This window comes from Pavona decussata, unplaced genomic scaffold (assembly GCF_977016875.1).
Source record: "Pavona decussata unplaced genomic scaffold, jaPavDecu1.1 SCAFFOLD_51, whole genome shotgun sequence".
NCBI classification, from domain to species: Eukaryota; Metazoa; Cnidaria; class Anthozoa; order Scleractinia; family Agariciidae; genus Pavona; species Pavona decussata.
The window spans coordinates 3224340-3250701 of record NW_028145473.1 but is presented as its reverse complement, the minus strand read 5'-3'; the positions used below and the strand labels follow the sequence as shown (position 1 = coordinate 3250701).

The 26362-nt window shown below is 37.8% G+C and overlaps 1 protein-coding gene across 3 annotated transcripts; it reads left to right on the top strand.

Annotated features, from left to right (window-relative positions):
• The first annotated feature begins 1583 nt into the window (after nucleotides 1-1583).
• On the top strand, nucleotides 1584-24700 carry LOC146481093 (flagellum-associated coiled-coil domain-containing protein 1-like). Of its 3 annotated transcripts, none has more exons than XM_085108768.1 (21): nucleotides 1584-2071; nucleotides 3476-3526; nucleotides 4322-4385; nucleotides 5960-6064; nucleotides 6653-6669; nucleotides 8329-8349; nucleotides 8905-8998; nucleotides 10516-10577; nucleotides 10827-10887; nucleotides 11541-11577; nucleotides 12516-12568; nucleotides 14425-14469; nucleotides 15640-15694; nucleotides 16856-16959; nucleotides 17625-17696; nucleotides 18074-18163; nucleotides 19088-19129; nucleotides 20145-20212; nucleotides 21641-21704; nucleotides 22585-22620; nucleotides 22833-24700. In XM_085108768.1, exons 1-21 carry the CDS (start codon nucleotides 1902-1904, stop codon nucleotides 23217-23219), a joined length of 1698 nt encoding a protein of 565 aa, XP_084964894.1. In that variant the 5' UTR covers nucleotides 1584-1901; the 3' UTR covers nucleotides 23220-24700. The 3 variants fall into 3 exon arrangements, with proteins under 3 accessions (XP_084964894.1, XP_084964893.1, XP_084964895.1); XM_085108767.1 differs by having other exon boundaries at nucleotides 4319-4385; XM_085108769.1 differs by lacking the exons at nucleotides 1584-2071; nucleotides 3476-3526; nucleotides 4322-4385; nucleotides 5960-6064; nucleotides 6653-6669 and adding an exon at nucleotides 7990-8064.
• The last annotated feature ends 1662 nt before the right edge of the window (nucleotides 24701-26362 follow it).

Here is a 26362-nt window from a genome sequence, read left to right as displayed (position 1 = left end):
AATAATAATAATAATAATAATAATAATAATTAAACTTTACTGAAATATTCCGAGCAAAATCGATATTTACAAGTTAAAAGTACAAAAAAGAACTATAATAATAATAATAATAATGATGATAATGATAATAATAATAATGACAATAATAATAATAATAATAATAATAATAATAATAATTTATTATACTAGCCACATTGGGATTTAAATTGAATAAACTAAACATGCATTGGAATGCATTTCAAACACTTTTATACTACTTCATTTTATTTCTAGGATGTATAGTATACCTGGGAGCAACTCTACAGCACTAAAAGCATGCAAGATGTGAGCACTTGAGCTCTCTATCTGTTTTGCCAAAAGCTAGACAAAAGGAATGTCTATTCAGAAAGAAAAACTTCAAGGCTGCTATAGAATGCATGATAGATGTATTAAATATGCTGATGTTGAAATTGTACTAGCTTGCATTTGAACAGATATGACATTCTTATACAGCTGTTTCGACAAAGGTTGTCCAAAAAAAGCGTAAAAGCGTACGCGACAATGCCGAAAGATATCTGGGAAATACCCAATAAATTTCAATAAAAGCTCAGAATCCTTATTGCCCGCCATCTCAAGTCTTCGCTGTACGGTCGGGGGATTATGGATTCTGAGCTTTTACTGAAATTTTTTGGGTGTCTCCCAGAGTACCTTTCGGCATTCTCGCGTACGCTTTTACGCTTTTTTGGGCAACCTTTGTCGAAACAGCTGTATTCACTTTAAGAAAAGCGGGCACACAATTCAGTCTATTAAAATTAAAAATTTTTGAGACAAAAAAAGCTTTATAACAGTGAATATTAAGAGGTGATTTAAAAGCAATTAATGAGACGTAACTGTAAAGGGAAGGGGGAAGGTAATTTGAACATAAATTCAACACACAGTCCGAGCTGCTCAGTTCAGTGGGAGTAGAAGTGATGGTTTCTTTTTATTTGTAAGTATAAACAGTAAAAAAGAAATATGTTACTTGTCTGTTGTAGCAATTTTGAATAAGTCCACCTTTCGCTCGCTCTTACAGGAAAAAATCCAGTTGCTTTGATCCGGTCAGTTACGGGGAAAAAATCCAGTTCCTTTGATCGCGTGTTAGAATCAACTTTGCTTTCTCGAACACTTTCAAGGCCCGATAAAACTTTCAGGCCCAGGCTGCCATTTTGAGGCATTTGACTTCCGTTTTAAACCGAAATTGAAGATATTCTATTGTCCCAGAGTCTCTACTGGCGACCACCCGCTGACCAAAAAGCCTGAAGACTCTGGGTACGAGATTGATCTCGTACCCTGCTTCAGGCTTTTTGGTCAGCGGTGCAACGCCGGGAAGAATCTGGGGACATCGAAAAAATTCAATTTTTTTGATTGGCTGTTCCGTAACGGTTTCCATCGTTTTACCGCAGAAATCCTGCGGTAATAAAATTTGATGTCCCCAGAGTCTTCCCGGCGTTGCCCCGCTGACCAAAAAGCCTGAAGACTCTGGGTACGAGATTGTGTGAAAGCTTTATTGTTGTCATGGTTATAACGCCAGTCCGCTGGACAAGTTAAAATTTGACTTTGTTTTGCAAAGGACTTCGATTTCAGTATACATGCAGGCATTCGATCGCAATTTGTCATAGGAAAGAGCTATTAGATTGTATTTTTGTGAAGAAGATAGTTCGTGCCCAGCAAATGAAAGCTGAGAACACACATGGCCAATGAAAGGGCTTTGTCGCTGTTGCCTCCGAATAGTTTACTCGCGTGACTGAACGGCATTAATGGCAACCACTGTTTGATTTTTAGCTTTGCACGTATGTACTTGTAGTTTCATACGATTGACAACTTAGAGCTACTAAAGGACCTCACTCATGGATAAAACCTACTGACCGCCCTGCACCGCCAACATGAGCGATGCTCCTTTGGAAACTATTCGTATTAGTGGAACGCGGCCGCCATACAAGAGACCGGCTTGGGTTATTGGCCAGGTTGGAAGCGAGGAGCTTCAGAGACGCGCGCAGACTGCTACGCCGGGAGGGAGACGCAACCACACTTCTACCGATAACAGAAGGCCCAAGTGAGTGCCTAGCTTAGTTTGGGGATTTTAGTTTCATCGTAGAGCTTAGCTGCTGACGAAATTAAGCGCTGTTTACTGTAGTTGCTAATTGCGTTACAACAAACTTTTACTGTTTACCTTCGCCGCAGATTTGAAATTCTGAAAAATTCTTTTGAACTATTTCCACCCTATGACACAGATCTTTTACTGATATACATTCATACGTAAACACTGATAGTATAAAAATCGAAAAACCAAGTAGACCTTCCTTTTGATGCATATACGATATGGAGGTATGAAGGGTTTGTGAATACCTGAACTGGTAAAACAGCATGATTCGCTTTTCTGACAGTAAAGTTTACTTTCTCAGTTAAGGCACAGCATCACTCCTGTATATATTCTATTTACATTGCAGAGAAAAAAACAGGGAAACAGGAGTATTTCCACCACTGTTAGTTATTTTTACAATAGATTAATAATTTACAGTCACATATCTGAAAAGTGTGAGGTCACTGAAATTACTCCTGGGATGACGTTACATGTATTTTGATGGGAAGACAGTTTGGCTGTATAAGAGAAACTGTGAGAGATTCTAGGAGTGTCAGAAGGGAGGGGGTGGGGTAGGCTCTGCGATTACCAGTAGTCTTCAGGAAAGGGAGCGGTGGAAATCAAGCCAAGGGATGAGGGACAAAGAAAGTGAGCATAAGAATGAGACCAAATTCCTCTGGTGACCCATTTTTGTCCCAGTTTTCTTGAACATGAAGTTTTGTTTCTTTCTTATATCTCTAAGAAAACCCAAAGCCTTGTTATTTCCAGCACAATTGACAAAGCACAACTTTCGCATTATAATTTCTGCCAGGAATTTCTGGTCAGTTTTTGCTAGTCTTGCTAAATAATATTCAGGGTTAATTGCTGTCAGCCTTTTAGTTTAGAAAATTATGAATGTTTTTCAACCTAATATCGTCTGTTAACCCTTTCGCATATCTTTTGTAGGCCTCCCTGTATAGCCCACTTAAAAAAAAAAAAAAGGGAAGGATCAAGCTTACCCCCTGGGAAAGATGCAAGGGCCTCTAAAGAATCCAGGACTGAGGGAACATTAATCAATTATTAATGTTTTATTTAAGTTTTGGTGTGATTTCTCATGACTTTACCGACTTAATTAAAATGTAGATGTTAAGAAGAGTAACTAAGGTGCCAAGAACAACAATTTGAAATACCAGCATTAATAACTACAAAATTGGTTTCCCCATGTAAATGGCCAATTATATCCAATTTGGAATGTTATTCCTATAGACTTTTCTGTTTGCTTTGACTGCTTCTTTTTTCCCAATCCATTACAAAGTGATACATTAAGTCAATTGTACCAATTAAGTCTTGTAGGAAGTTAAGTAACCAATTGAATTTTAAATATGTACTGCTTTTTAGATCAACTCCCAGCAGATTAAATGTCAGCTTTAGTGATTCTCCAAGAGCAAGGTAATTAATTTATATACATGTAATTCTGATATATGGAGGTGTATTGGCTTTTATAAGGTTGATGCACACGACAGTGTTCTACATTGGTAACTATTTCCCATCAGGTTATGCAAATTATAATTATATTTATTTACATGATTGGATGACAGAGCAAACACTTTGTGTAGGCAAGTTGTAATGAAATTTGGGTCAATGTTTATCAGGTTATCTTTCATATTACCAGAATAACTTTAAATTTATCAATAGACTAGTTAAATGTTTTACTTTAAATACCCTACAATGGGTCTCCCCCCTCCCCCCCCATGAATAAATTTTTAACCCCTGAAAGGTATGGTGATCAGCAGCCCTGTCATTTTCATATAAAATTATGGCAGTCCCTAAGTGGGGCGGATTTGCTAGAAAATAAAGTGCTGCAGGCTTTAATGCAACTCGTAAGGGGTTGTAGATGGACTTATATCTGGGGGGTTTATACCTGGGGTAAAAAAAGAAGAAAATGTTTCAAAACGAGTTATAGCAGTGTTGATTGAAATACATTTTTCATTTATTGGTATTTAATTAAGCTTTAAAACGTCAATATTTGGAACAAAATTAAAACTTACAACACTAACAAAACTAGAGGGGGGCTTATAATTGGATGTATTTTTTGGTGTATGGTATAATTGATCGATTCATCTACATAAATGGCATAATACTCTGTATTAATTTGGCTATTAAAATTAATAACTGAATTAAAGTCAATAGTGTGTTATTATAGGTAAAATGTAAATATTAATTAGTTCTTTTGTACCATAGCAGATGTTCCAGGTGGAGACAGGTGTACAGTGCAATGCACAGAAGCTCACTTGAGGAACCTAATGATGTAAATATCATTGCTTTCGAATTCCCCTGAAACATTAAGTCTGCAGTAACTCAATTACATGAAGTTTAAAACTAGTGACACTGAATTTTAACCTCAGAGTTACTTGGTTCAATATTTGCTGATCTCAGTGCAATCTGATATATACATGTAGTATACCTGCCCTCTCTCACACATTATGCGTGAGTCTCACGTCTGCAGACTAAAGACACCAATCTCATGCACCGAGGACAATTTCTCACGCCTGACTCACAAATCCGGACGAGCTGTTCTAAAAACAATTCCATTTCATTTCAGATTTGTTATGTATATTATATTTCTTTGCTCTTTATAACAATCGCAAAAGCTTTCAAATGTCTACAATCTGTTTGAAACGTATTAACGTGTTCGAAGGTGGTCGGAATATCTTCGGACATTTTCGGCAACATTCACAAGTCTTCGGAAAATCATCGGAAATTTTCGCAAGTGGCTCGGACGTTTTCGGAAATCCCGGTTATAACAAGACAAAAATTTCACGCATTTGACAGAAAAAGTTGGCAGGTATACATGTAGTTCTGTATTATGCAAGTTCAGTGTTTTGTTCCACAACCTCTCTTCGTGTTCACTTTAATAGTGCCAGCAGGCATCAGGGAACCAGTAGCACATATAAGAGCAATCAAGATGTAGGAAAAATTAATCATATGCCAAGACTATTAGTTTGTAGTTGTGATTTATACAACAAAAGCAGCTTTTGCAGAAATTGTTATTGGGAGCTGCAGTTAATGGCTTCATTCTGTTTCTGGAAACTCTAAATATACCGAAAGATCATTTACCCAATCTGTGAACAGAAGTTAATGCTTGCTTCCAAAATTGCATGCAAGCCTCTAATGTATAGCCAGTTTGGGAGCTTACTTCGGCGTCTTGGTGTGATGAAATAAATAACAGATTCATTGTAATATTATTATTATTATTATTGTTATTATTATTATTATTATTATTATTATTATTATTATTATTATTATTATTGTTATTTATTTATTTTCTAAGATACTGATTCATGTATTTATTTGTTATATTGATTTCATATATGTTTAGTTAGTATTGGTAGTTATAGTTTTATTGTGATGCACATTTGATCATGCACAATATCTTGAGTAATAAATGATATCATCATCATCATCATCATCATCATCATTGTCGTCGGCATCATCATCATCATCTTCAGCCTCAATCCCCCTGAGTTTATAATTTAAATGCTTTAGCCTTTGTAAATTGTTTTGCCTGCACTTTATGTAACATGTGTCTCCATGTAGACTGCTGTCATCATATTCAATATGACACATCACATACTTAACTGTACATACCAATGTTTATAATTGAAGTATAATGAAGTACAGTTGTGCATATAAGACAGAAGTAGTTCATACAGGTTTTTTATGATGGCCAAGTTTATGTGTCAATCTCTACGATATATATATATATATATATACATGAAGTATACATGGAAGTGTGCTTGCATTTTTGTACCAGACAGTCAATGTAATTAAACTTGATTAATAAAGTGTTGACTAATTTGCTGTTGCTTATCACCATGGTAGGATGGTATGACTATAACATTAGCTCCTGGTTACGTCTTGTCAAGAAGCAAAGAGAAGATTAATGTGACAATAACAGATGACTTTTTCAAGGAAGGTACCACAAAGGTCAGCTGTTAAATTTCATTCAAGTACCTAATATTAGTGTGGCCTAAAAGTGGTTTAATATTTAGTGACTTCAGTTCCCTGCGAGTACTGAGGGGGCACAGCAAATTTATTGAAAATTAATTTGAGTCCCATCCCCATTTGTACTATTAAGTGTCAGAGATGAGAGGCAATTTACACAAACCAAGAATCCACTATATTTAGAATTCTAAGTATATTAAGACTCACAATATTATTATTACATTAACTTGCCATTTTTTACATGTAGCTTATATATATTTTTCTTTATGTAAATATAGGAAAAACAACAACAACAACGGCAAAAGCATTAATTTATAAACTTACCAAATGAATTACTATTTTCCAATATTACCTTGAGTTATCTTCCAGCAACAACTTCTTAGTTTCCATAGTGTATGCATGGTCTCAAAATCCAGATTTCTCAATATTTATGGTCACTTTCCTTTTGTTTAAGAACCTGCAGGGCTTCCTCTGATCACCTAAAAAGTTTAATGTTACATTAATTTTGAAATGGCCCTTGAAACTCACTAATTTCATTTCTTTTTGACTGTTTCTTTTGTATGTATATAGACAAAGGCAAGAAAAAAGTGAGTATCAGTAACAGGTGGTCAATGTGCATCATAATTGAGTTTATTTTTATCAATGTGTGTAATTTCAGTAAATGCTTTTATCTAACTAGGGTTAATTTACGATATTAGTATAAAAGGTTGTAGTAGTCAATAACTAATTAATTTATTCATGACTAATTTTATTACAGTGCAATTATTGCACTGTAATATTAAGATTATGTTAGAAAATGTAAAATGACTACAATAAACATGTAATTTTTGAGAAATAATTTGTTGCAAATAAACTTGTACTGTCTAATAATTTTAGCAATAATTGCACGACTGTTATAAAATTATTGTAGAAAATGTAAAATGACCCATTTTTGAGGAATATTTGTTGCAAATAAACTTACACAATTATTGCAGAAAACATGTACATGTAATCTTGCTTTTAATCTGAGGGGATAAAATCCCAGTCTGAGTTTTTTATCAGTTTTTTTTCACCGATTTTTAAAAAGTTGGGCAAAATAATTTTACTGTCTTGTAAATTTACTAGGCTGCAACTCACTGCAGACCTGGCTGAGTGATCGAACTTTTCATAAAATTCATGCTAAATGTTATGTTGAAGCATTAATTTTTTCTATAGATATATACCGCAAATGCTTGAATTAATGCCCCATTCAAATAACCCCCCCCCCCCCCCCCTTGAGGCTAAAAATATTAACTAAGTGCCCTCTTCAAGTAAGCATCCCCCACCCAGGGCTCCCCAAGAAAAAAAAGGCAAAGAATATACGGTATGCAGTAGTGCTGTACAGACATCTTTAATGAATAAACCAAACAGTACAAATCTTAGACCATTAAAGTCTAACACACAGATTTGTGTTTCTCCTCACAGATTCATTTCAGTTTTCTGACGTTTTGCTACAGTTTGTGTTTACTTGAAATAAAGACAATATTAGTCTGAGGCCAAAATTTGAAAGAACTGAATATAAGTGCCCCCTTCTCGACCCAGAAAATTAATTAAAATAAGTACCCCATGTACTTATTCAAGCATTTACGGTACATATTCATGTGCAGAAAATATAAATAAGTAATTAAATGCTGTGGGAAAAAGTGCCTGAGACCTTGATTGTTTTCAGAGATATCATTGCTTTTTTTCCATGGGAAAATTTATTGAACTATTCTTTTAAAGGACATAAATGTTGAACCACTCTGACAAATTATGTTTAAGACTTCAGATTCGGCTTAGCTTGACAGATCTCGTTACAAAACTTAATTCTGCTCAGCGTTTAAAGCATAAAGTGTTGTTTGAGTCCATAAAAGGTTGACTGTTGGTTAACACCCACATATTAGGTATTTAAAGATGAAGTGCAATAAAGACATCACTGACAACATTTTTGAACAGAATTATCAACAACCATCACACCATTGCAGGTTGGTGAAATTAAAATAATATAAAAGTTATAATTAATGACTGTCATTTTGTGGTTAAAAGTTAGTACTTAAAAATATTAATATGTCAACACTGCTTTAACTGTGACCTTTTTTTCAAAATAATTAAAATTAAACTGTCTTCCATTAAATTTTTTATTAACTTATTTAATTGAATATATTAAGCTTAAATAAACCGTTGTGATTATATAATCATTATTCCCAAACTTTTGCTAAGGGCTATATTTTTTATTGATTCATTTGCAGATCACAACCCCCAGATGAAAAGTAAGTCAAGTTTAAGTGATGCAGCAGTTTTGATGTCTAACATTATTGTATCACAGTTTAAATTCTAGAGTGTTACTTTGCATGTACCTCATGCAGTGTTCCTAAGGGATACTCTTTTGCTGGGATCATATGCTGCCCGTGCAGTTTTGACCAGTTAGACCCGAGGCCTCCAAAATCCATACTAATTTTCTGAAACGGTCTCTATAAAATCGATATCCACCTTCAGACTTTCAGAGACTAATAAAATGGTTTAAAATTTGTCCCACATTGAAAGGGCCACCCTTTCGGTAGGACTCAGTGTGCTCTCAGACTGACGGCAAGTAATCAGGTATTAATGTATAAATTTTGCATGGGCTGCCACTGTTAAGTATTGAGGTGCTTAATATGGCTGAGCAATAATTAAGAACTGTAATTCAGAAAACACTAGAGTGCCTGCAGGTGACGACTGCTCTTTGCCAATTGCCTGTAAATGCCGGCAACAGTTGAGGGAAAAGCTAGTTATTGAAAAGCCCCTCATGCTTATCATTGTTTCGTTTATTTTTTGAAATAAAACAGGGACATTGTAATTCAACAACTTCGTCAGCAGATTGATGACTTGACATTGATTCTTGAAGAAGAGAGACTGAACCACAGGATGTACCTCAAAAAGGTATTTTACAGGGTGAGGGTTGGGATATGAAGACCTTATCTGAAATTTAAAAGTTGTGTCTCTGGAAGTTGTATGACTTGTTGAAGTTTGTCTTTTGTTGTAATGTTTTCGTTAATGTCTTTTGCAGAATTGAGATTATGCCTAGTTCCCACTACAATTATGTGTTCTGTACGAGTTTCAACAAAATGCTGACCCCTGGGTCAGCTGACCCCCCTACTCAACCCTAACTGAACCCCTCCAAAAATCACAGGGAAAAACAGAAAATGTTAAATTAAAGTTATTGTGCAAAGACCGAATGCACCACAAGTCGTAAGGAAGGGCTGTACTGTTTCTCACCATAAACTAACGTTCTGATACATCCAGCTCTCGTTGTGACCAAAATACTTTGAAAGGGCTGCATCCTTGAGTTGACAACCATTCAAGTAGCCAAAATCGCTGCTAGACAGAAGATTTAAGAATTAAATATTTTATTAAACATAGAATCGAACGTCTGCTCGCAAAAAAAATCCCAGTTCCACGGGTATCAGGCTTCAAATTCTCTGACAGGAGCGAATTGTTTTCGTTTCTTTAATTCATTACAACGAGGCGAATTGTGGCAGTCAGACAAAAAAAACAACAAGGTCAAACTATCCGACGAAACATCTTGGTTCGCAGGACCATGAAGCTGAACGAAAGTTAAGGCTGGCTTCCATATGATCGCGGATCGCAGATCGCAGATCGCAATAAGGTCTGCGATCCGCGATCATATGGAAACCAGCCTTTAGATAGGACATGGTTCTATCTTCTGCGATCGTCTGCGATCACGATCGCAGACCTTATTGCGATCTGCGATCCGCGATCATATGGAAACCAGCCTTTAAATGCACCGAGAACTTACCTTGTCTTCGGCTCGAAATGTTCCAAATCTGAGGTCGTCTGCAGAGCAAATACGACAAAACAATAATTAAACAAGCTAAAGATGACCTATCTAAGATTAGAACGGAAGCAAATTTACGGAGACTTAAAAATAAGCTACTGAGTCACCCGACATCGCCAGCGAGGCAAACTAGCACGTCAACGCGGGAATAGCGAGCCAGAGCGGGACCTGGAATCTAGTTCTGCTTAATTTTACCGTGGGAACGGGCGAAATTTTGTAAACAACATCAACTGGTGGCTGCGGACGTCTGGAAACGTTAAATTTGCGTCATTTGCGTTGTTTTGCCTCGCTTCCACCATCTTCATCTCCTGTAGGTTTTAAAAATTTATAACTTTAATTTCACTTTTTTCTTGTTTTTCCCTGATATTTTTTGAGGGGGTCGGTTAGAGGTCATTAGGGGGTCAGCTGAGCCAGGGGTCGGCGTTTTGGCGAAACCCGTGCGGTGCGGAGCCAAAGGCATGTCTTTTTTTTTTTTATTAAATTATGTTGTTTAAGCTGGTATGGGACTACCCCTCTTGAAACTAACGCTAAGTACAGTGACTTGAGTTTATAACATCATCGTCTTAAGAAGTGATAATTTCAAATACATGAATTTTTACAGGTTGAAGAGGACCACCAGGCCCATATTGAACAGATACACGAGGAACACAGAGAGCATATAAAGTGGGGCTAATTTATTTTGTCTTAATATAATTGTTTTTGCAAATTATCATTGATGTTTTCAGTTGCTTTTGAAATCGAGGCATTGTGCACTGTATTAATTAAAACTGACTAATGTTTCATAGGTAGTTGGATACGTACCTTAGAGGTACACATACATTTGAGCCATCTGAGTGGCTCATTTGTTTTCTGTAGGCTTTAAATATAAGTATCATTATTGAATGGAAGTGCTGTTTTCTTTTTTCATTGTAGATCAGTCGAGGATGACCATGATGAAGAGATGGAGAAGTTAAAAAACTCATTTAATCAACAGGTAAAAACAAGTCCTGCTATTAAGCTTCACTTACGGATGACCTGTTATGAAGTAAACTTAAATGGTGTCGGAAACTGATATATCAGGGTGCGTTCGATTGACCCAATTCCGGAATAGGAATACATAGAATGATGTCAAGAAATCCCTCATGAGAAGTTTTTGGAGTTACTGAAGTACAAAATCGCTCTTAAACTATCACGTGTCAGCGAAATTTTGCAGAAATGTCTTCCCAAATTTACTTTAAAAGAGAAATCTAACAGCTTCATATATTCTGCTTATTCTTGTTCCGGAATACAGTCAATCGAACGCAACCTTAGTGGCACTAATTGAAAGCCATGTCTATAATATATTATGACAACAGATATTTGGCAATGTTGCATATTGTTCATGAAAGTTCTGCAAATACAGTGTATATTTGATATTATGAAGTGTCACTTATGTCACTAACAGTGAAAAACTACCTGATAATTAATTTTTATAAGCTAGAATTTGCTTTAGGAGCAGGTAATCTCTCAACTGCTCTATTTGTTACAGAACGTCTTTCAGTGGCAGTTTACTATCAGTTATTGATTATTATAATATTATTTCCATGTGTGTCCATACTTTAAACATGTCAGCCAGTTAATTTGTTTCAAATTTCTTATCCTTAACAGCTTCATGAAGAAAGACGAAGTGCTGAAGTGGAGAAAGGTACGGATGTGAGACCCCTACAGTTTTCAAGCTCAAACATCTTTTTCTCTCTTATATCTTCCATATACGTTTTAGTTTACTTGATGGAAAATTCATTCTGTGATCAGAACAAGAAGTAATCTTAAAGAATTATTTCAAATTTTTACAAACTTGTGATTAGGCTCAGTAAATAAAACACCTGCAGCTAGTATTTCCAGTCTGTTTAAATTATACGTGTAGTAGAACCCCATAAACTTTACATTATTACGATCAAGCCATCTCATTGGCTGGCTCATTGGTTTGGCTGGAAAAAAGTACTTTTTTTGTGCAACCTTTATTTGATTTGATTTGATTTGATTAGCTTCGCCAGAATTGGCAGGGACACGACAACGGTTTGTGCCAATCACTGTAGGCCTTTGACTGCACCCCCACCCCCTCCAAGAAGACTATATCCCCAACTCTTTTAAGTCTTCTCAAACATCGAGTGGATCTGAACTGAGACAGGGACAAAATTTGTAATGTTAAAATGAAAGACAAAACAATGTTGACGCTATTCAACTTATGCCGGCAGCTTCGAAGAATGATGGAATTCGCGACGCGCACATGCTCAAGCAGATTAAAACAATCTGAGTTACTTCAGCATTTTAGGCCGACGTGAAACGTTTTTCGTTAACTTAAATAACTTGTAAATGAGTTGTGAATGTTCTACGATTCTTGCATAATTAAATAAGTTATTCAGTTTTTGTTTGCTCATTGATATTCATATTTTCGTTTATTGGGACTCTCGATTATCCGGACTATTCAGCCCAGTCCCCACAAGTCCGGATAATCGAGGTTTGACTGTAACTGGGCCACTCTTCCGTACTTTTTCATGGATACGTTAGTAGCCGGATTATTGCAATGAAAGTGAGCTTATAAGTTAACTTTTGTTATGTTCTTATTCTGTCTTTTGCTATCAGCTGGTCTCCAAGGTGAAATGGAGTGCCTTCAAGGAGCATTTGAAGCTTACAAGGCAAGGAGTAGATTCTAAATAAAGTTAATACGAAGTATGAAACGGTAATACGTTTAAGGTTAATTAGGTATTGTTAAAACAGTACTACAGGACCTGATCGTGCAAAAGCTGGTCAACGGCCCAACGCTAACCCAGGATTAAAAGATTAACCTATCAAAGGTCTCTATTTGTTTTGTCAACAAGCGTTACCAGTGCCTATTTTAACTTAGTTGTTGCATTGTAAAATGCCCAAAGTGTAAATTTACGGGAACCCTGCATCGTTTCAAGGGTAATATGAGTTGAATTCAAACTGATACTTATCCTACTTTTTAGTTTTTCTTGAAATATTCTCGCCTGATTGGCCCCTAAATGTTCTTCTTACTTTTGTGCGATAAAAGTTCAGTCATACTGGGTTATTTTGTTGATCAAAATAAACCTTAGAGCACTGCGGTCGTTTCACATGTAGCAAGTGTTCACGAAAATTAGAAATGATTGAAGTTCATGACAAAAAACAAGTCAGTGCAGACAGAGTGCTATCATTTATTTTGGCGCCAAATCTGTCGCGGGTACACATCCGGGAATTTTTTCAGTTTGATGAGACCGGGCTTAACGTTCGTGACGTCGTAAGAATAGAAGCTATGACAACGACGCTTGAAGGATAGATGGTACGTCCAAAGATGTTTCTTTTGAGGTCCGCAACGGGAAGTCATTAGACGTGACATTACGTCATGATTACCAAATAGCGGCCATCTTGGATTTCTGGATTTCCCCAAAACTTCAGGAAATCGCCGAAATTAAGCGAAAAGTAATCAAAACCAATAAAGGAACACTAATATGAACTACAAACACAATAGTTAAAGTAACAAAAGTAATTTTTCTTCATTAAAAGGTATTTTTCATTTTCTGAAAAAAACTGCACGTCAAAAATTGTTGCCATGGTAACACCAAAGTCAATGAACACTAACACTCCACATCAAACTTTTCCTAGGTAAATTTCTGAAAATGTCCTGAAGTTTCATGGCTTAAAATGTTATTCAGGTTAAAAGTCATCGGGGGCAGAATCCTGACATATTTCCATGTAAGAGTTCTTGAGTGAAATAAACTACCTATAAACTTGTGAGAAATGCAATAAAGCCGCGTTAAAGCGATCCTATAAAAGACGAAAAAAAAGAGAAAGAAAGTGATCTTATTTAGAAGCACTAGCGAATTCTCTCTTATGGATGTGCCAAATTCATTCCTCGCGCGGTTTGTAATGTACGCCGGATATCGATTTGTAAATCGGGTTAGGTCCATCCTTGCAGTCAACTGTTTTCTCGCGCTCTGCATCGATCTGCATTTTTCTCGCACGCGTGCACACGAATAACTTGTTTGATCGGTTTAGTGTGAATTTAACGAGGGCCGATGGTTAGTCCAGGGTGAACTTCGCTTTAATTCAGGATCGCCTTTTTTTGTCCTTGGATTAGTTATTTTAAGAGTAAGAAAACGCTATTAAATCGAGGATTTGTTAAATCGTCTCGGAACCGTGGCCCGGTCGGTTGGAGGTGTCTTGTATACTGTATGTGCACCTTTATTCCACGAAGATCAGTAAGTGGTTGATGTCATCTTTCAGTGAGATGTTTAACCTCTTGACTACAGTATGAAGCAGTGTCGGGAAATCGCTATGGCACTGTGAAATAAATGCTATGTTTTGTGAACAGTGTTTTGAGTCGACTACTGTTGTAAGAACTCGGTTTTTCTTTTTCCAAGTACTTTTCCTGTTTCCTGACTGAAAAAAAATTCATCTATCAAATTAACACTGTTGTGGAACGATGCGGTTACGTGTACTTTCAGAAGTTGACAATGCAAAGGCCTTATTGGTGTCACTTGTTATTCTGTAGGAGACGGTGGCGACTGAAATGGATTTCAAATGGCAGAGAAGAGTGGTAAGACTATGAGTTGTCCCTTTCCCTCATTTTTTTTCTCAATGAGCGAGGCACTTGAGTTGCTTCTCATATGATTACTGGGATACTCTTGTGTGTCGCACAGATTTGCTTTAGCCCTAATGTCCTAATATTTGCATAAACAGCTCAGTGTACGAATACCGAAACATAAACACACCGAAGGATGGTTGGGGCATTTACCCATGCCAGTGTAGTACCAGTACCTTGATTTCTGTGACACTGGTTAGTGCTAATTGAACCCTCAATGATGCCAAAAGCACATTTTTATGCAGCATTCATGTAGATGCATACGGCATATAGGTCGCTGCTCAATACCATTTTTTACAATAACTGCCAAAATTCTCGCGCTCTCATTGACTAATTTTTATCATCAATTAGACTACAGACGATGAAAAGTCAGAGATGACGCTATCAGCAAAACTTTTTTAGGGTCGTGTTCGTGTTTTGGCGAGGACATCAGACTCAATACTAGAATTCTTGAATGAGAGAATTGTTTTAATACTTGAGGTAAGACAAGAGAAACTAAAGCGAAGCTCTGGAGCGGAACGTTTAGGATCTTTGTTGAGGTTCGGCTCGTCAAATCGGTGGTGAGCGCGAATTAATGTTGTGACTGAATTAGTCTTGAACTACTGGAGCCGAAATAAACAGCGTTTCAGAGGACTTTTTTGAGAAAATTGTCACTGGAAAAAAGGTTACTGAGTTCTTGTTTTATACGTTTAGTTTATGAGCCTGAAATTCACTCAATTCAGTGTAGCGAGGAAACTGATGTTTTGATTTCCTGCGTTTAGTCTCTTTCTAACTTACATTCTACTCGATTAACTCGCGATTTAACCTCTTTCGTTTGCGTTTGTCATTGTATAAAACAAATTGACCTCAGTTTTTCTATGCGTTTGTCCTCTTATTGATGATAAATTTCGCAAAATCTTTTCCCGTTTTTTAGCGATAGCAAATTTTAGTATGCTGACGTTAAATTCAAATTTACCGCCATTATCCGTTGCCTTGGAAACGAAATGTGTGTATATCATTAATCTGCGGGGAAAAAAATTGCTGCCAAGCATTGCTGGGACGTAGAGTAGATGTCAAAACGCATTGATCTACTGCACTGTAACCGTAAGGGTGGCCTTATTTATTATTATTATTTTTTTTTTGCAGAAGGAGCTGAGAGACGAACATGAAAGACGTAAAGAGGATGAACTCTCCAAACAGCGTGAGTATAATGACAGTCGAGGCAATGTGTTCAGCTGTGTTCAGCTTTCTTACATTCAGATTACTTTTCTGTCAAGAAGCTCGCAGGCAACAAACCCATTGCTTGGGTAATACCTCACTCAAAAGGTTTTTAGTGGTCAACGATCCCCATTCCTCAGGTCTCTTTAAGCAGTTCATAAGGCAGCCTGGAGACAAATTGTATTGAATTTTGCACAAATAATCTTTTTCTTCTTTTCTGAGCACGCAGAAGCGAAATGACATTTCTTTGGTTTTGGTTCTTTTTCTTGTCTTTTGAGGATCAAACATCTAATAAATTTAGAAAAGCCGTTCTCGCGAGCCTCAGATCAACAAAATACGATGGAACATCAAAATGTAACACCGTGTGTTATTTCACTTTAATCCTTTGAAAAGGTCTTAAACGTCGCCGTTAGGGTGGCTATTATTAGGCGGCAAGCTCGAGGTTTCTATCGGCTGATCCCCGAGCTTACTGTCACCAACCGACAGCAAGCCGTCTAGTTGATTTAGCATACTACCTCAATCAATCAATCAATCAATCAATCAATCAATCAATCAATCAATCAATCAATCAATCAATCAATCAATCAATCAATCGATCGATCGATCGATCGATCGATCGATCGATCGATCGATCGATCAATCAATCAATCAATCAATCATGCATGCTAAATCGTGCGTTGTGACGAAGTGTCGAATTTGCAAAGTTCATTCATCATCAAAACAAAGCTACACAATGTTTTCATTGTTTAAAATATAACACGGTGTTTTATTGTGCGCTGACCTTTAAAAATCTTCATTCCATACCTTTTGGCTCTCTTGGTTTTCTCTGGAATAGCACTTTGTAAAACATTTCCTATGTCGTCTTCAGAAACTTCACGAAAACGCGAAGTTGAAGCCATTTTCAAAGATTGACCAGCTCCAGGTGCAGACGGCACCTGTATAGCCAATGAGATTGCGTGTTTACGTGATAGTCGGTCACTGAGGTATGCTTTATTGAATTAGACAACCGTCGTCACACAGGCATTCCACTTTACAAACAGCGGATGGTAAACCTGTGTGTCAAACTGAGGAGCAAGCCTTTTGACTGATGTAAACTGCATTGTACTGCTTATAGAACTAACGAGAGTTTTCATTACTGTAATAGGAAGAGAAATGCTTCATGAGAAAAGCAAAGAGATAGATGGATTAAACAAAGAGTTTCAAAGACAAATTCAAGTTTTAGTTGAAGACCACAAGAAGGAGGTCGATGTAAGTATTTGACGCTAGTTTATTTTGTACTGAGGTTATAAAGACTCGTATTCCTTGTTGTTTATCACATTGCCAAAGCTTGAATGATAAAAATGGCTACTGTAATTAATAGTCAAGTAAGACTATTTTCTGTTCAGGGTTGTTTTCTTTTCTCTGTCGTAAGCAATTGCTCTGGCCAATCGGTATGAATCAATTCAAACATTGGAGCAAATAATACTAGTACTTGTAAAGCGCCACATGCGGAAAAACCTGGATAAGCAACTCGCGATTGCGGCATACGTTTTTGTTAAACCAATATTATTAAAGGTTGTAGTGAAACAAAACCAAGGTGAAAGTGAATTGTTTTCCACACACAATAATGGACAGCCAGTTAATATGTTAAGGTTTCTCAAAGTACGGCTTGGCTCATAAGTATCTTTTGTTTGAAAACAGAGAATTAGGTTACCGAGGAACAAACGAATAACAACGACTGAACTTAAACAATAGCAATTTTTACACTAGAGTCAAAACTATCAACTAAACTTAATAGTTTGTTTGAAAGTTTGATACCGAAGAAATAATTAATACACCCCCCCCCCCCACCTTGATCATGTATACACCAACATGTCTCTTATATACAGTAATGCTAATTTTCTTAACACTTTAACCGTTTTTCTTTAATTTAGAACTTAATGGAGAAGTTTGCTGAGTGTGTGCAAGATTCTGAGCAACTCAAGTCAGCGCTTTTGGAGATGCAGGTATCTAGCAGGAAATGTTCTCTTACGAAGATTTGCCTCCTCCCCCCCCCTCCCCCAGGGCTGATAAGCATCCGCTAACGGGAATCTCTCATAAGCTTGTGTATATGATCCACCCAAAAAGCAGGCAGGCTTAACGACGGCTCATACCACATTACAGTTCCTTTTCTTTGCTGCATTTAGGCTGCTACGTACTGACTCATATATCCTCATGTAATTTAGTGGTGAACTATACCTTTTGCTCTTTTGCTATCGACGCACGATTCTTGTAAGCTTACACTTGGGTTTGATGAACGGACCAAAGGTTGCGGGGTATAGTTGCCACAAATCAATACTCTTTTCTTTGATTTTAATTTGTGACTTTTTTTGTGTGTACACAGATGTTAAAACAGAAAAAACAGGAACTTGAAGAAAAACTTAAAACCAAATCAGAAATTCTTAGAAAGACACAGATGGAACTGGAAGACAAGGTATTTCTTTCTACATTTTTGATATCTTTAACTGAAAACAAGGAGGATGAGAGGGATGCCTTTCCTAATTCAGTTATCGCCCTCCTTTACTCGTCGCACCAAAAAATGATGACATTTTTCATGTCTTATACGAAAATGCCGTAGGTTTCGGAGTACATTTACCGCCAAACATCTGGCAAGCCAACGTTCTTGCGTAGGCAACGTGGTGACTTGTTTGGCACTGAAACGACAGATAAAAGATCACGGCGACAACGACAATCAATACACACCATTTATATGTATTCCCTTATGCGACGATCAATTTGAACCTTCAACCCCCCCCCCCCCCTCCCCCCTTCCCCGGGCATTCCCCTATCTTTCCCATCTTCCGAGCCGGGGAAGAAGGGTATTTGACACGGAAGGCCCTCTAGAGGGTTGGGGATTTGAACTTTACCTGGGTGGGGTGGGAAATTTGAACCTGAGGGTCAAGTTTACACCTTTCGTGTTGCCCGGCGGAATACACGTGATTCCTTATCCATGGATGAGTTCAAGGGGATAATAAGGGTCTCCACAAATTTTGCAGTGTTTTCGAAAGTATGTATAGAAAATTTGATTGAATGTAAATAAGCCAGTTTCTAAAAAGTGTATACAAACAATTGGAACGGTTGATCCTCAAATTCGTGTGCTCGCACTATTCTTGTTGAAAAAAAATACCAGTAGAACGTCTTGTTTCGATTAATTAATTAACCTAAACTCTTCATGTAGGTTTTTGAGAAATTTTGCTGGAATGCTGTATTTAATGTAAGGAAAATTCTAAATAGCGGCCTAAGGGTGACCTGACTGAAACCTCGCTGAATCTGGTCGCGATATCTTTACATGATAAGGGAGTCTGTGGCAGATGGCCAAAGAACTCATGTCTTCATTTCACTGTTTTTATTTCTGCAGAAAGTAAAATTAGCAGCATTTGAAGAACACTTTGCCGAAAAGGTTTGTGTCAAGTGTTGTGTTGTTTTAGTTGTATGTTCCGTTTTCCATTCATGGCGTCAGACCCTTTTTTTTAAGAGCAAGTATGTTACAAGGTCTTTCACATCTGTAAAACAGTGGTCTCTAGATGAAATTGGTTTTGGAAAAAAGAGTAAGAAAATCACCTTACAAATGGTGTGATGCTGTTGAAGTGCTAACGCCCACTGCATTTAACAAAACATCCAAACCTGATTTGACTTTCCATTTGGAGGCGCATAACAACACCGCAAGAGTTTCATTCACTGCTTTTGAAGTATTTTGCTAATGACCTGTGAAAAACGTCAGCCAAACGGAAAACAGCAAATCGTTTGCTTCGGCACAAACTGTCTCCACCCATCATATAATAATAAGATAAGAAAAAAATTTGCTCCCTTATTCTAAGAAGATACGAAATTGATACCTATTGGAGGTGAAATGTAGCTCCAAAGACGAGCTCTCACGGCACTATTTCGGTGCCTTTCTCGAGTGAGTTACGATGGATTTCTCTCACATAAATTGATGTTCCCAGTTTGCTCATCACTCTACAGAATATTCTTATAAAATTATGGAAGTCTGTACCCATAGTCGTTGTTAATCCGTGATGACATAAAAATATTCTTTGCAAAACCCCGGCTTCCTTAGCAAAGACTGTGGATAAGAATCAAATAAGAACTTCAGTGATTTATCAGAACCGTTTGTCACGATTAAACGACCATTATGCTCACGTGACAGAAATTCTTTCGTATTCGCTTAAGAAAGGCACCAAAATAGTACAGAAAGCTCGTGTTTTGGTGCTAAATTTTTGGCCCTGACATTTTTACATCATAAGTGATCTTTTATTATGGCCAGATGGTTTAGCGTAAAAGCTTTCTATTCGTGTTCGTTTCAAAAAAAGCGAAAGTTATTGGCTAGTTTACCTTTCCTTTACGTGTATCAAGTTGGCCATGGACGTTAAAAACGCTAGAAATAAATTTTGTCCCTCATTATTTAATTTTTTCAGGTGGAGGAAGTGGACAATAGATATTCTATGAGAATGCAGGGTCTGATGTCAGACAATACTGACTTGAGGTAAGACAAGCTAAGTCATACTCACAAACCGTTGTTTGAAAAGAACTCAAAATGCTTTACTTTAATTAGTTTGCTCTTTGGAGCCTGTTCCGTACAATTGCTTTCTATGCCATCATTTGGCTAGTGTTGTTTTGTCTTTTAGGAGGATCTAACCAGGCTGGCTTTTAGTGTACACGACTTACGTAACTGTGTACTTTTTATAGTCTGTGGCTAGTAGCTACTAGTTTCTGTCTCCGTAAAGTCGGTGACACTACGCGATTTTATACGCCGATCGCCGCGATCCGCGAAAATCGCCAGGGGTGCCCGCTAGCTGCAGCGATTACGATTATCGCCGATCGCCGTGATCGGCGTATAAAATCGTCGATATTTGGCATTTCAGATATTGGCGATTAAATTCGCCGGTACTCGCCCAGAGTGCCCGTTCCCGCGATTTTCTTCGCTCATCGCTGCGAATCGCCAGTAAAGTCAACCAATCAGGCCCCAGTTGTTCAAAGGCCGGATAACTTAATCCGCTGGATAAGGCACTATTCAGGGTCTAAAATATACTTCACGTTAAACGTTGTCCAAGGTTTTCGTACACTCCCAAACTTAACTGTGGTTAGGGTGTGCATATTCGCTTGTACAAGAGGAAATACTGAAATTTTTACACAGATTGAAACTGTCGGATAGTGACTTATCCACAGGATAAAGTTATCCAGCGTTTGAACAACTGGTCCCAGGTTGGGCGAATTTATCACACGAGTTTTCAAAACGCTCTTCGATGGAGCCTGGGAACTAGGTTGAAGTGCCACATCGCCGCGATCGGCGAAAAAATCGCCAAGTGTGTCAGCATTAATCGGTGGCGAGCGATTTTCGCTGTCGATCAAATTCGCCGCGATCGGAGAATAGAATCATCTAGTGTGTCGCAGGCTAAATGCTTTCAAAACTGGATTCAAATCTGATCTCAGATTCCAAATTATTGAAACATAGAGCATCAAATGAAACCGCTTTGCTGCACTCTCTGGCGGGCTGCGCGCATTTTTATGTAATTTCAAACTTGTATTTTTAACAGTCGGTATGAGCATGACTTTTAATGTAATTAATGGTAATGCGCTTTCGGTTATTTTTCTGCCAAAAAACACATTTTAATTCGTATCACTGTATACCAGTCACATTGTATCCACCAAGGTTTACCGGATGAACTCCATAATTGGTACTTTTTCATACATCCTCCGAGACTCAGGAGCATGATGACTCGGGATGGAGCGAAGATTCCTTAACTCCCATTTGATAATATTTTGCTCAATTTCTCCCGCAAAATTCCTCATCCTAATCCGGTTATCTGCCCACGCCTCTCCGAGGATGTATTTTTGTGTCGCCTCACTGCTGCTGGAACTTTTTCATAGTTTTCGCAGAAGTTATGTTTGACTGTTAATATCCTCTTTTCAGGCGTCACTATATCAAGAAATGTGAACAACTGTTCCAACTGAAAACAGAACAAGATCTAGAGCAGGTACGATTTCTTTATAAAGTCTGATGATTGCTGCCATCTGACGCAGTTACTGATTTGCCGAGAGGGGAATATAACATTTATCGAAGTTGAATGATCATCCTCTCGCTTCATAAGTAACAGGAAGGCTGAATAGCGCTCTTAAGGCTGGTTCTCATATAATCGCTACGATCGATCGAATTTTTCTAAGTCAGCGATCGTGATCGCTACGATCATTAAGATCGCTATGATCACCTAACAGAGCGATTCTCATATGATCGCTACGATCATTAAGATCGCTATGATCGCCGAACAGAGCGATTCTCATATGATCGCTGTGATCGCTACGATCATTAAGATCGCTATGATCGCCGAACAGAGCGATTCTCATATGATCGCTTGGATCGCTAGTCGCATTTTGCAGCGATCATAACCATCCTAACGATCGTAGCGATTATATGAGAACCAACCTTAAGGCATTGCCGTAAAACCGAAATTGCATTGTCACGAAGGTCAGCTGTGATTGGCGGGCACAGTGGAAATGTCGCCATATAGAACTTGAGTGACTACATCGTGAGACAAACGGTTATTTTATTTATGAGTCAAGGGATACTGTACCCTCTGAAAGGAAAAATTCAAAATTACTTCCAAATAAGTTCATGAGTTTAGCGGCATGCGGTAGTTAATTTTAGAGAAATGTAATAAGTGACAGCGGAACTGACGTTCCTAAGAAAACATTTTCGTGTCATCATTGTCACCTGTGTAGGAGGGGGGAATGACATCATTCTTACATTAAGTATCAATGAGCCACCTTGCTGTTTGATAGGTAACATTGGAAAAGTACTTTACCCTTACTATATCTAAAAAGAAAGTGTTCTTTTTTTCCTTGTTTTTCTTACAATAGGAAAGTTCCGTTCGCACAGCCAAAAGCACTTTACAGGTAAAGATACCGCCATTAACTTTAATCGAATAAAGTGTAATTAATGTCTCTCTTTCTTCTTAATTAACTGGTAGAATTTGACCAAACTAGCTACGTTTTTGATGTCATCTGAGAATAGCACTCAAATTCTTTAATTCGATTACAGTAGGCTTGATTCTTGATGTGAATTTGTTGATCTACTTTTAATTGACTGTCTTTCCTTTCTTCGTCAGGCCGTTATTCTTGCCCGAACGAGGTGTGACGTCAGTCTAACAGCCCTCCGAAACCAAAACACGGATGTTCTGAATTCAGAACTGAGCGTGCGCAAAAGGCGACCACTGAGTGCTCCATCAACAAGGAACGAGGTTTCCACGGCTGAAAAATTAACAGCTACCGTCAGCGATGACGAAGCACCAACGATAAAACCAATAACTCCTGGGGCCAAGTCGGAATCTGACAAGCCAAGACCACACACTTCTCATCACGGCAACGTGTATAGTCCCAGGGCTCTAAACACTAGCGCGCGCTCTGGAGCTCGAGAGAGCCTGGTGCCTACACCTGTGAACATTTCAAATCAAGGAATAGAAAATCTTCGAGCTCAAAGGGAATTTTTAAGTTGAAATTTGAAAGCTGTCGACGAAGTGCCGGTTTATTTATTATATTTATTTGCCGGGTTTATACTAGAGGACGCATTATACTTCTGGAGGAACTATCTACCTTTGTTCGTCTTTAGTTCGTCCAGGCGCATAATGCGTCTTGTGCCCGTCTTTATACTAGAGACGTACAACCAGACGAACTACAAATGTTTTCCCAAGTTCGTTCAGATGGATAATGCGTCCTCTGGTATAAAAACAGCCATTTCTGTGGGTGTTTGCTAACCGAGAATTGCAACAACTCACCTTTATTTAATTTTGAAAAAAATACGAACGTCTTTTCCACGGTCGTGACTTCACGCCTCCATGTGTAAATGTAAAGCAATGTTGTGTTATTGATGTAATGACACACGGCTCAACGTTAATCCAGGGCCCAGTTGTTCAAAGCCCAATTAAGCTAATCCTGGGTTAACGTGAACTTTGATTCGAGTATGTTTACTAATCCATAAGAATTCGTCCAAAAGATTTTTGTCCCTAAGTTTTGCCTTAGACTTTTCTTTACCATAAGCTTAAAATGAGCCTTTAAAATCATTTTTAATGAGCGAGATGAAAACCTGGATTAACTTTTAATCGCGGTTTAGCCTTAATCAGCTTTCGAACAACCCGGCCCAGGATTATTAAGTATGTAATTAGGCTCGATTACCAGCCGCTCGATCCGAGGGAGCGGCGGAAATTGAGCCTAGTATGTAATGTATGTAATGTAATCAATTAATTAGTGTTGAACAAATGTTGAATAGTGTATCATGGAGTATCAAATTGTGTCAAAATGTACATAGAAATTTAATCTGTACATATACATTTGAAGAAGCATTGCATGATGATTCAAGAGGTCATCATTATCTCTCGATGATTTTTAATTGTTTTTGTGTCTCCTCATGCGACACAAAGCGTTGTCGGGTGGATCACCAGAACCGGAGGGGGGGGAGGACTCTTATATGACAGGGGCGGGGATTCTAGGGGTGTAAATTTTGGTCTCACTTAGGATGTCATGGGCAAAACGACATTAAATTTAGTCGTGAAGGTCTCGTTTCTTGCAGAAAGTGACTGTATTTTTTGTTTGTCTTTGTTTGAAAATGGTCTCTTTTGGGGGTCAGAAAGAGCTTGAGCCACGCCCAGATTGGTCTCCTTTAGGGGTTTAATTCAAAAAATCCGACGAGCATCCCCGCCCCTTTCATATGAGAGCCCCCCCCCGGGCACCAGAACGTAGTGACCTATTCGGAAGTAACAAATCAAGTACGAGGAAGATTGTTTCATCCGTTTTCCAAACATCGAGAAGTGGCTTGAAAAACGAAACGCCGCCAATATTTTTTAGGCAACTTCGAGGCGATAAAAATATCTTTCGAGATTTTTACATATCTTCTGAAACTACTTATAATTCTTGGAGAAATTCAAAGCAATAGTTCACCAACTCAGTTTTATGTTAATAAAGACCACATTTCCAAACCCTCCTTCACGGTACTGTGATTTCCTTTGTTTTCTCTTGAATTAAGAATGTATTTTACTAACCTTGCCATACTGACATGGCTGAGGTCTTGTGCACGAAGGGGCAATGCAACAAAACCGGACAGTAGACATTTCTTGACTGCTTCATGTGATTGCGAACGTGGAGTGAGTGAAACATGGAAAGACCAACATATGATTCTGACCTTTTCTGTTTTTTAATCGTTTTGCAATAAGTGAACTTTGGCGCTATCGCGATTTTCAATGCGAGAATTTTTATCATCCCACGGTCACTTGATAGACGTGAACCAGAGTCTAAAGGTTTCTCAATGCTTCCCTGCAATTGAAAGTAGGAAAATATGTTTGAGATTATTGTTTTGCATTCGAGTTCTTGAACTTGAGCCAGGCGTACAAACAAACGCTCATAGACAGTTCGCAAGAGCATAGGCACATGTAAAGTATTAATTTTTGTTTTTAATTCTGCCTTCAACATGGCCTTCACATCTTACACTTTCCCAGTCATTGCGCAATTTCATCAGCGTTTTCGTTTTGCAATTTGTGACAAATTCTATCGAATGATTCATCTACGGTTACGCCAAGTGTCCGCAACAACGAGGTGTACGAGAGCGACAATACAAGTATGACTATATGTTGTTCTTTAAGCGTGTGACCACAAAATGTCATCCTAAAAAGAGTGTTCCTTGCCGACTTTGATGATATGCTATGTCACGCGTACGCAGTATATTTTAAAAATGCTTCAGACACGTTTTCTTTCCTAAACAAAACTTAGCATAAAGTCGCTAAATTTTTTCCTTCCTGGGATGTCTCCTCATAACATCGAACGCAATTTGAAAGGCTATATCAAACACTCCAAAGAGCGTTTCATCCGATTTCGTAAACACCTCAAAGTTGGTTCACAAAAAAGGCTGGGCCGCAACTCACCTCTTGGTTTTTCTAAGGAAAATGTAACACTTCAAATATTATGGGAAGGTGACCATCGAAGGCTGGATAATAATAAAAATTATGAAAACATAAGAAGTCGAATTGAGACGATCAGGAGAAGGCCCACGTGAATGAAACTGTAAGATATAAACCAACAGTTACTATTAACATTCTTATTGATAAAGTTAAAATAAAAAACAAACAAAACAAAAACAGAGCTATGTGCCGTAACTTTTGTGCCGCTACAAACATTGAGTTGCTAGGGCTAAAGTTCGGTACGACATTCCTAGGGTTTACTCAGAGTCAATTATCTGATCCGTCCGTTATTACGTGGGATAATATTGCTAAGACGTAAAATAAGAGAAGGAATGCATGCCACGTCTTACATAAAAGTCAGTCTCTACCATTTCATTTAAAAGTCTTTCGTGGAATTTTCTTCTTTATCACTTTAAGTAACAAATATTTAATGAACTAATTCTAATCAGTAAAAGCATTGTACTGTTTACAGTCGGATTTGGAGAAACTATAAGAGTGTCACTGTTGGCTTTGACGCCGATGAACTAAAAACAACATACAAAACACGGTGCAGGTGCAGGCATGACATTTTGGTCACTGTATATCTTCCAGCATTTAAAGGTAATTTCTCTTCACTACTCAAGACTCCACAAAAACCTCACACGTTAACTGGGCCTTCTACCGTATTTGGTAAGAATGTTTTCTTTTTTGTA

Coding starts and splice junctions, on each gene's coding strand:
- LOC146481093 (XM_085108767.1), top strand. CDS start 1,902: ATGAGCGATGCTCCTTTGGAAACTATTCGTATTAGTGGAACGCGGCCG. Junction 10,578..10,826: donor GAACACAGAGAGCATATAAA/GTGGGGCTAATT, acceptor TTTTCATTGTAG/ATCAGTCGAGGATGACCATG. Junction 18,164..19,087: donor AGATGGAACTGGAAGACAAG/GTATTTCTTTCT, acceptor TTATTTCTGCAG/AAAGTAAAATTAGCAGCATT.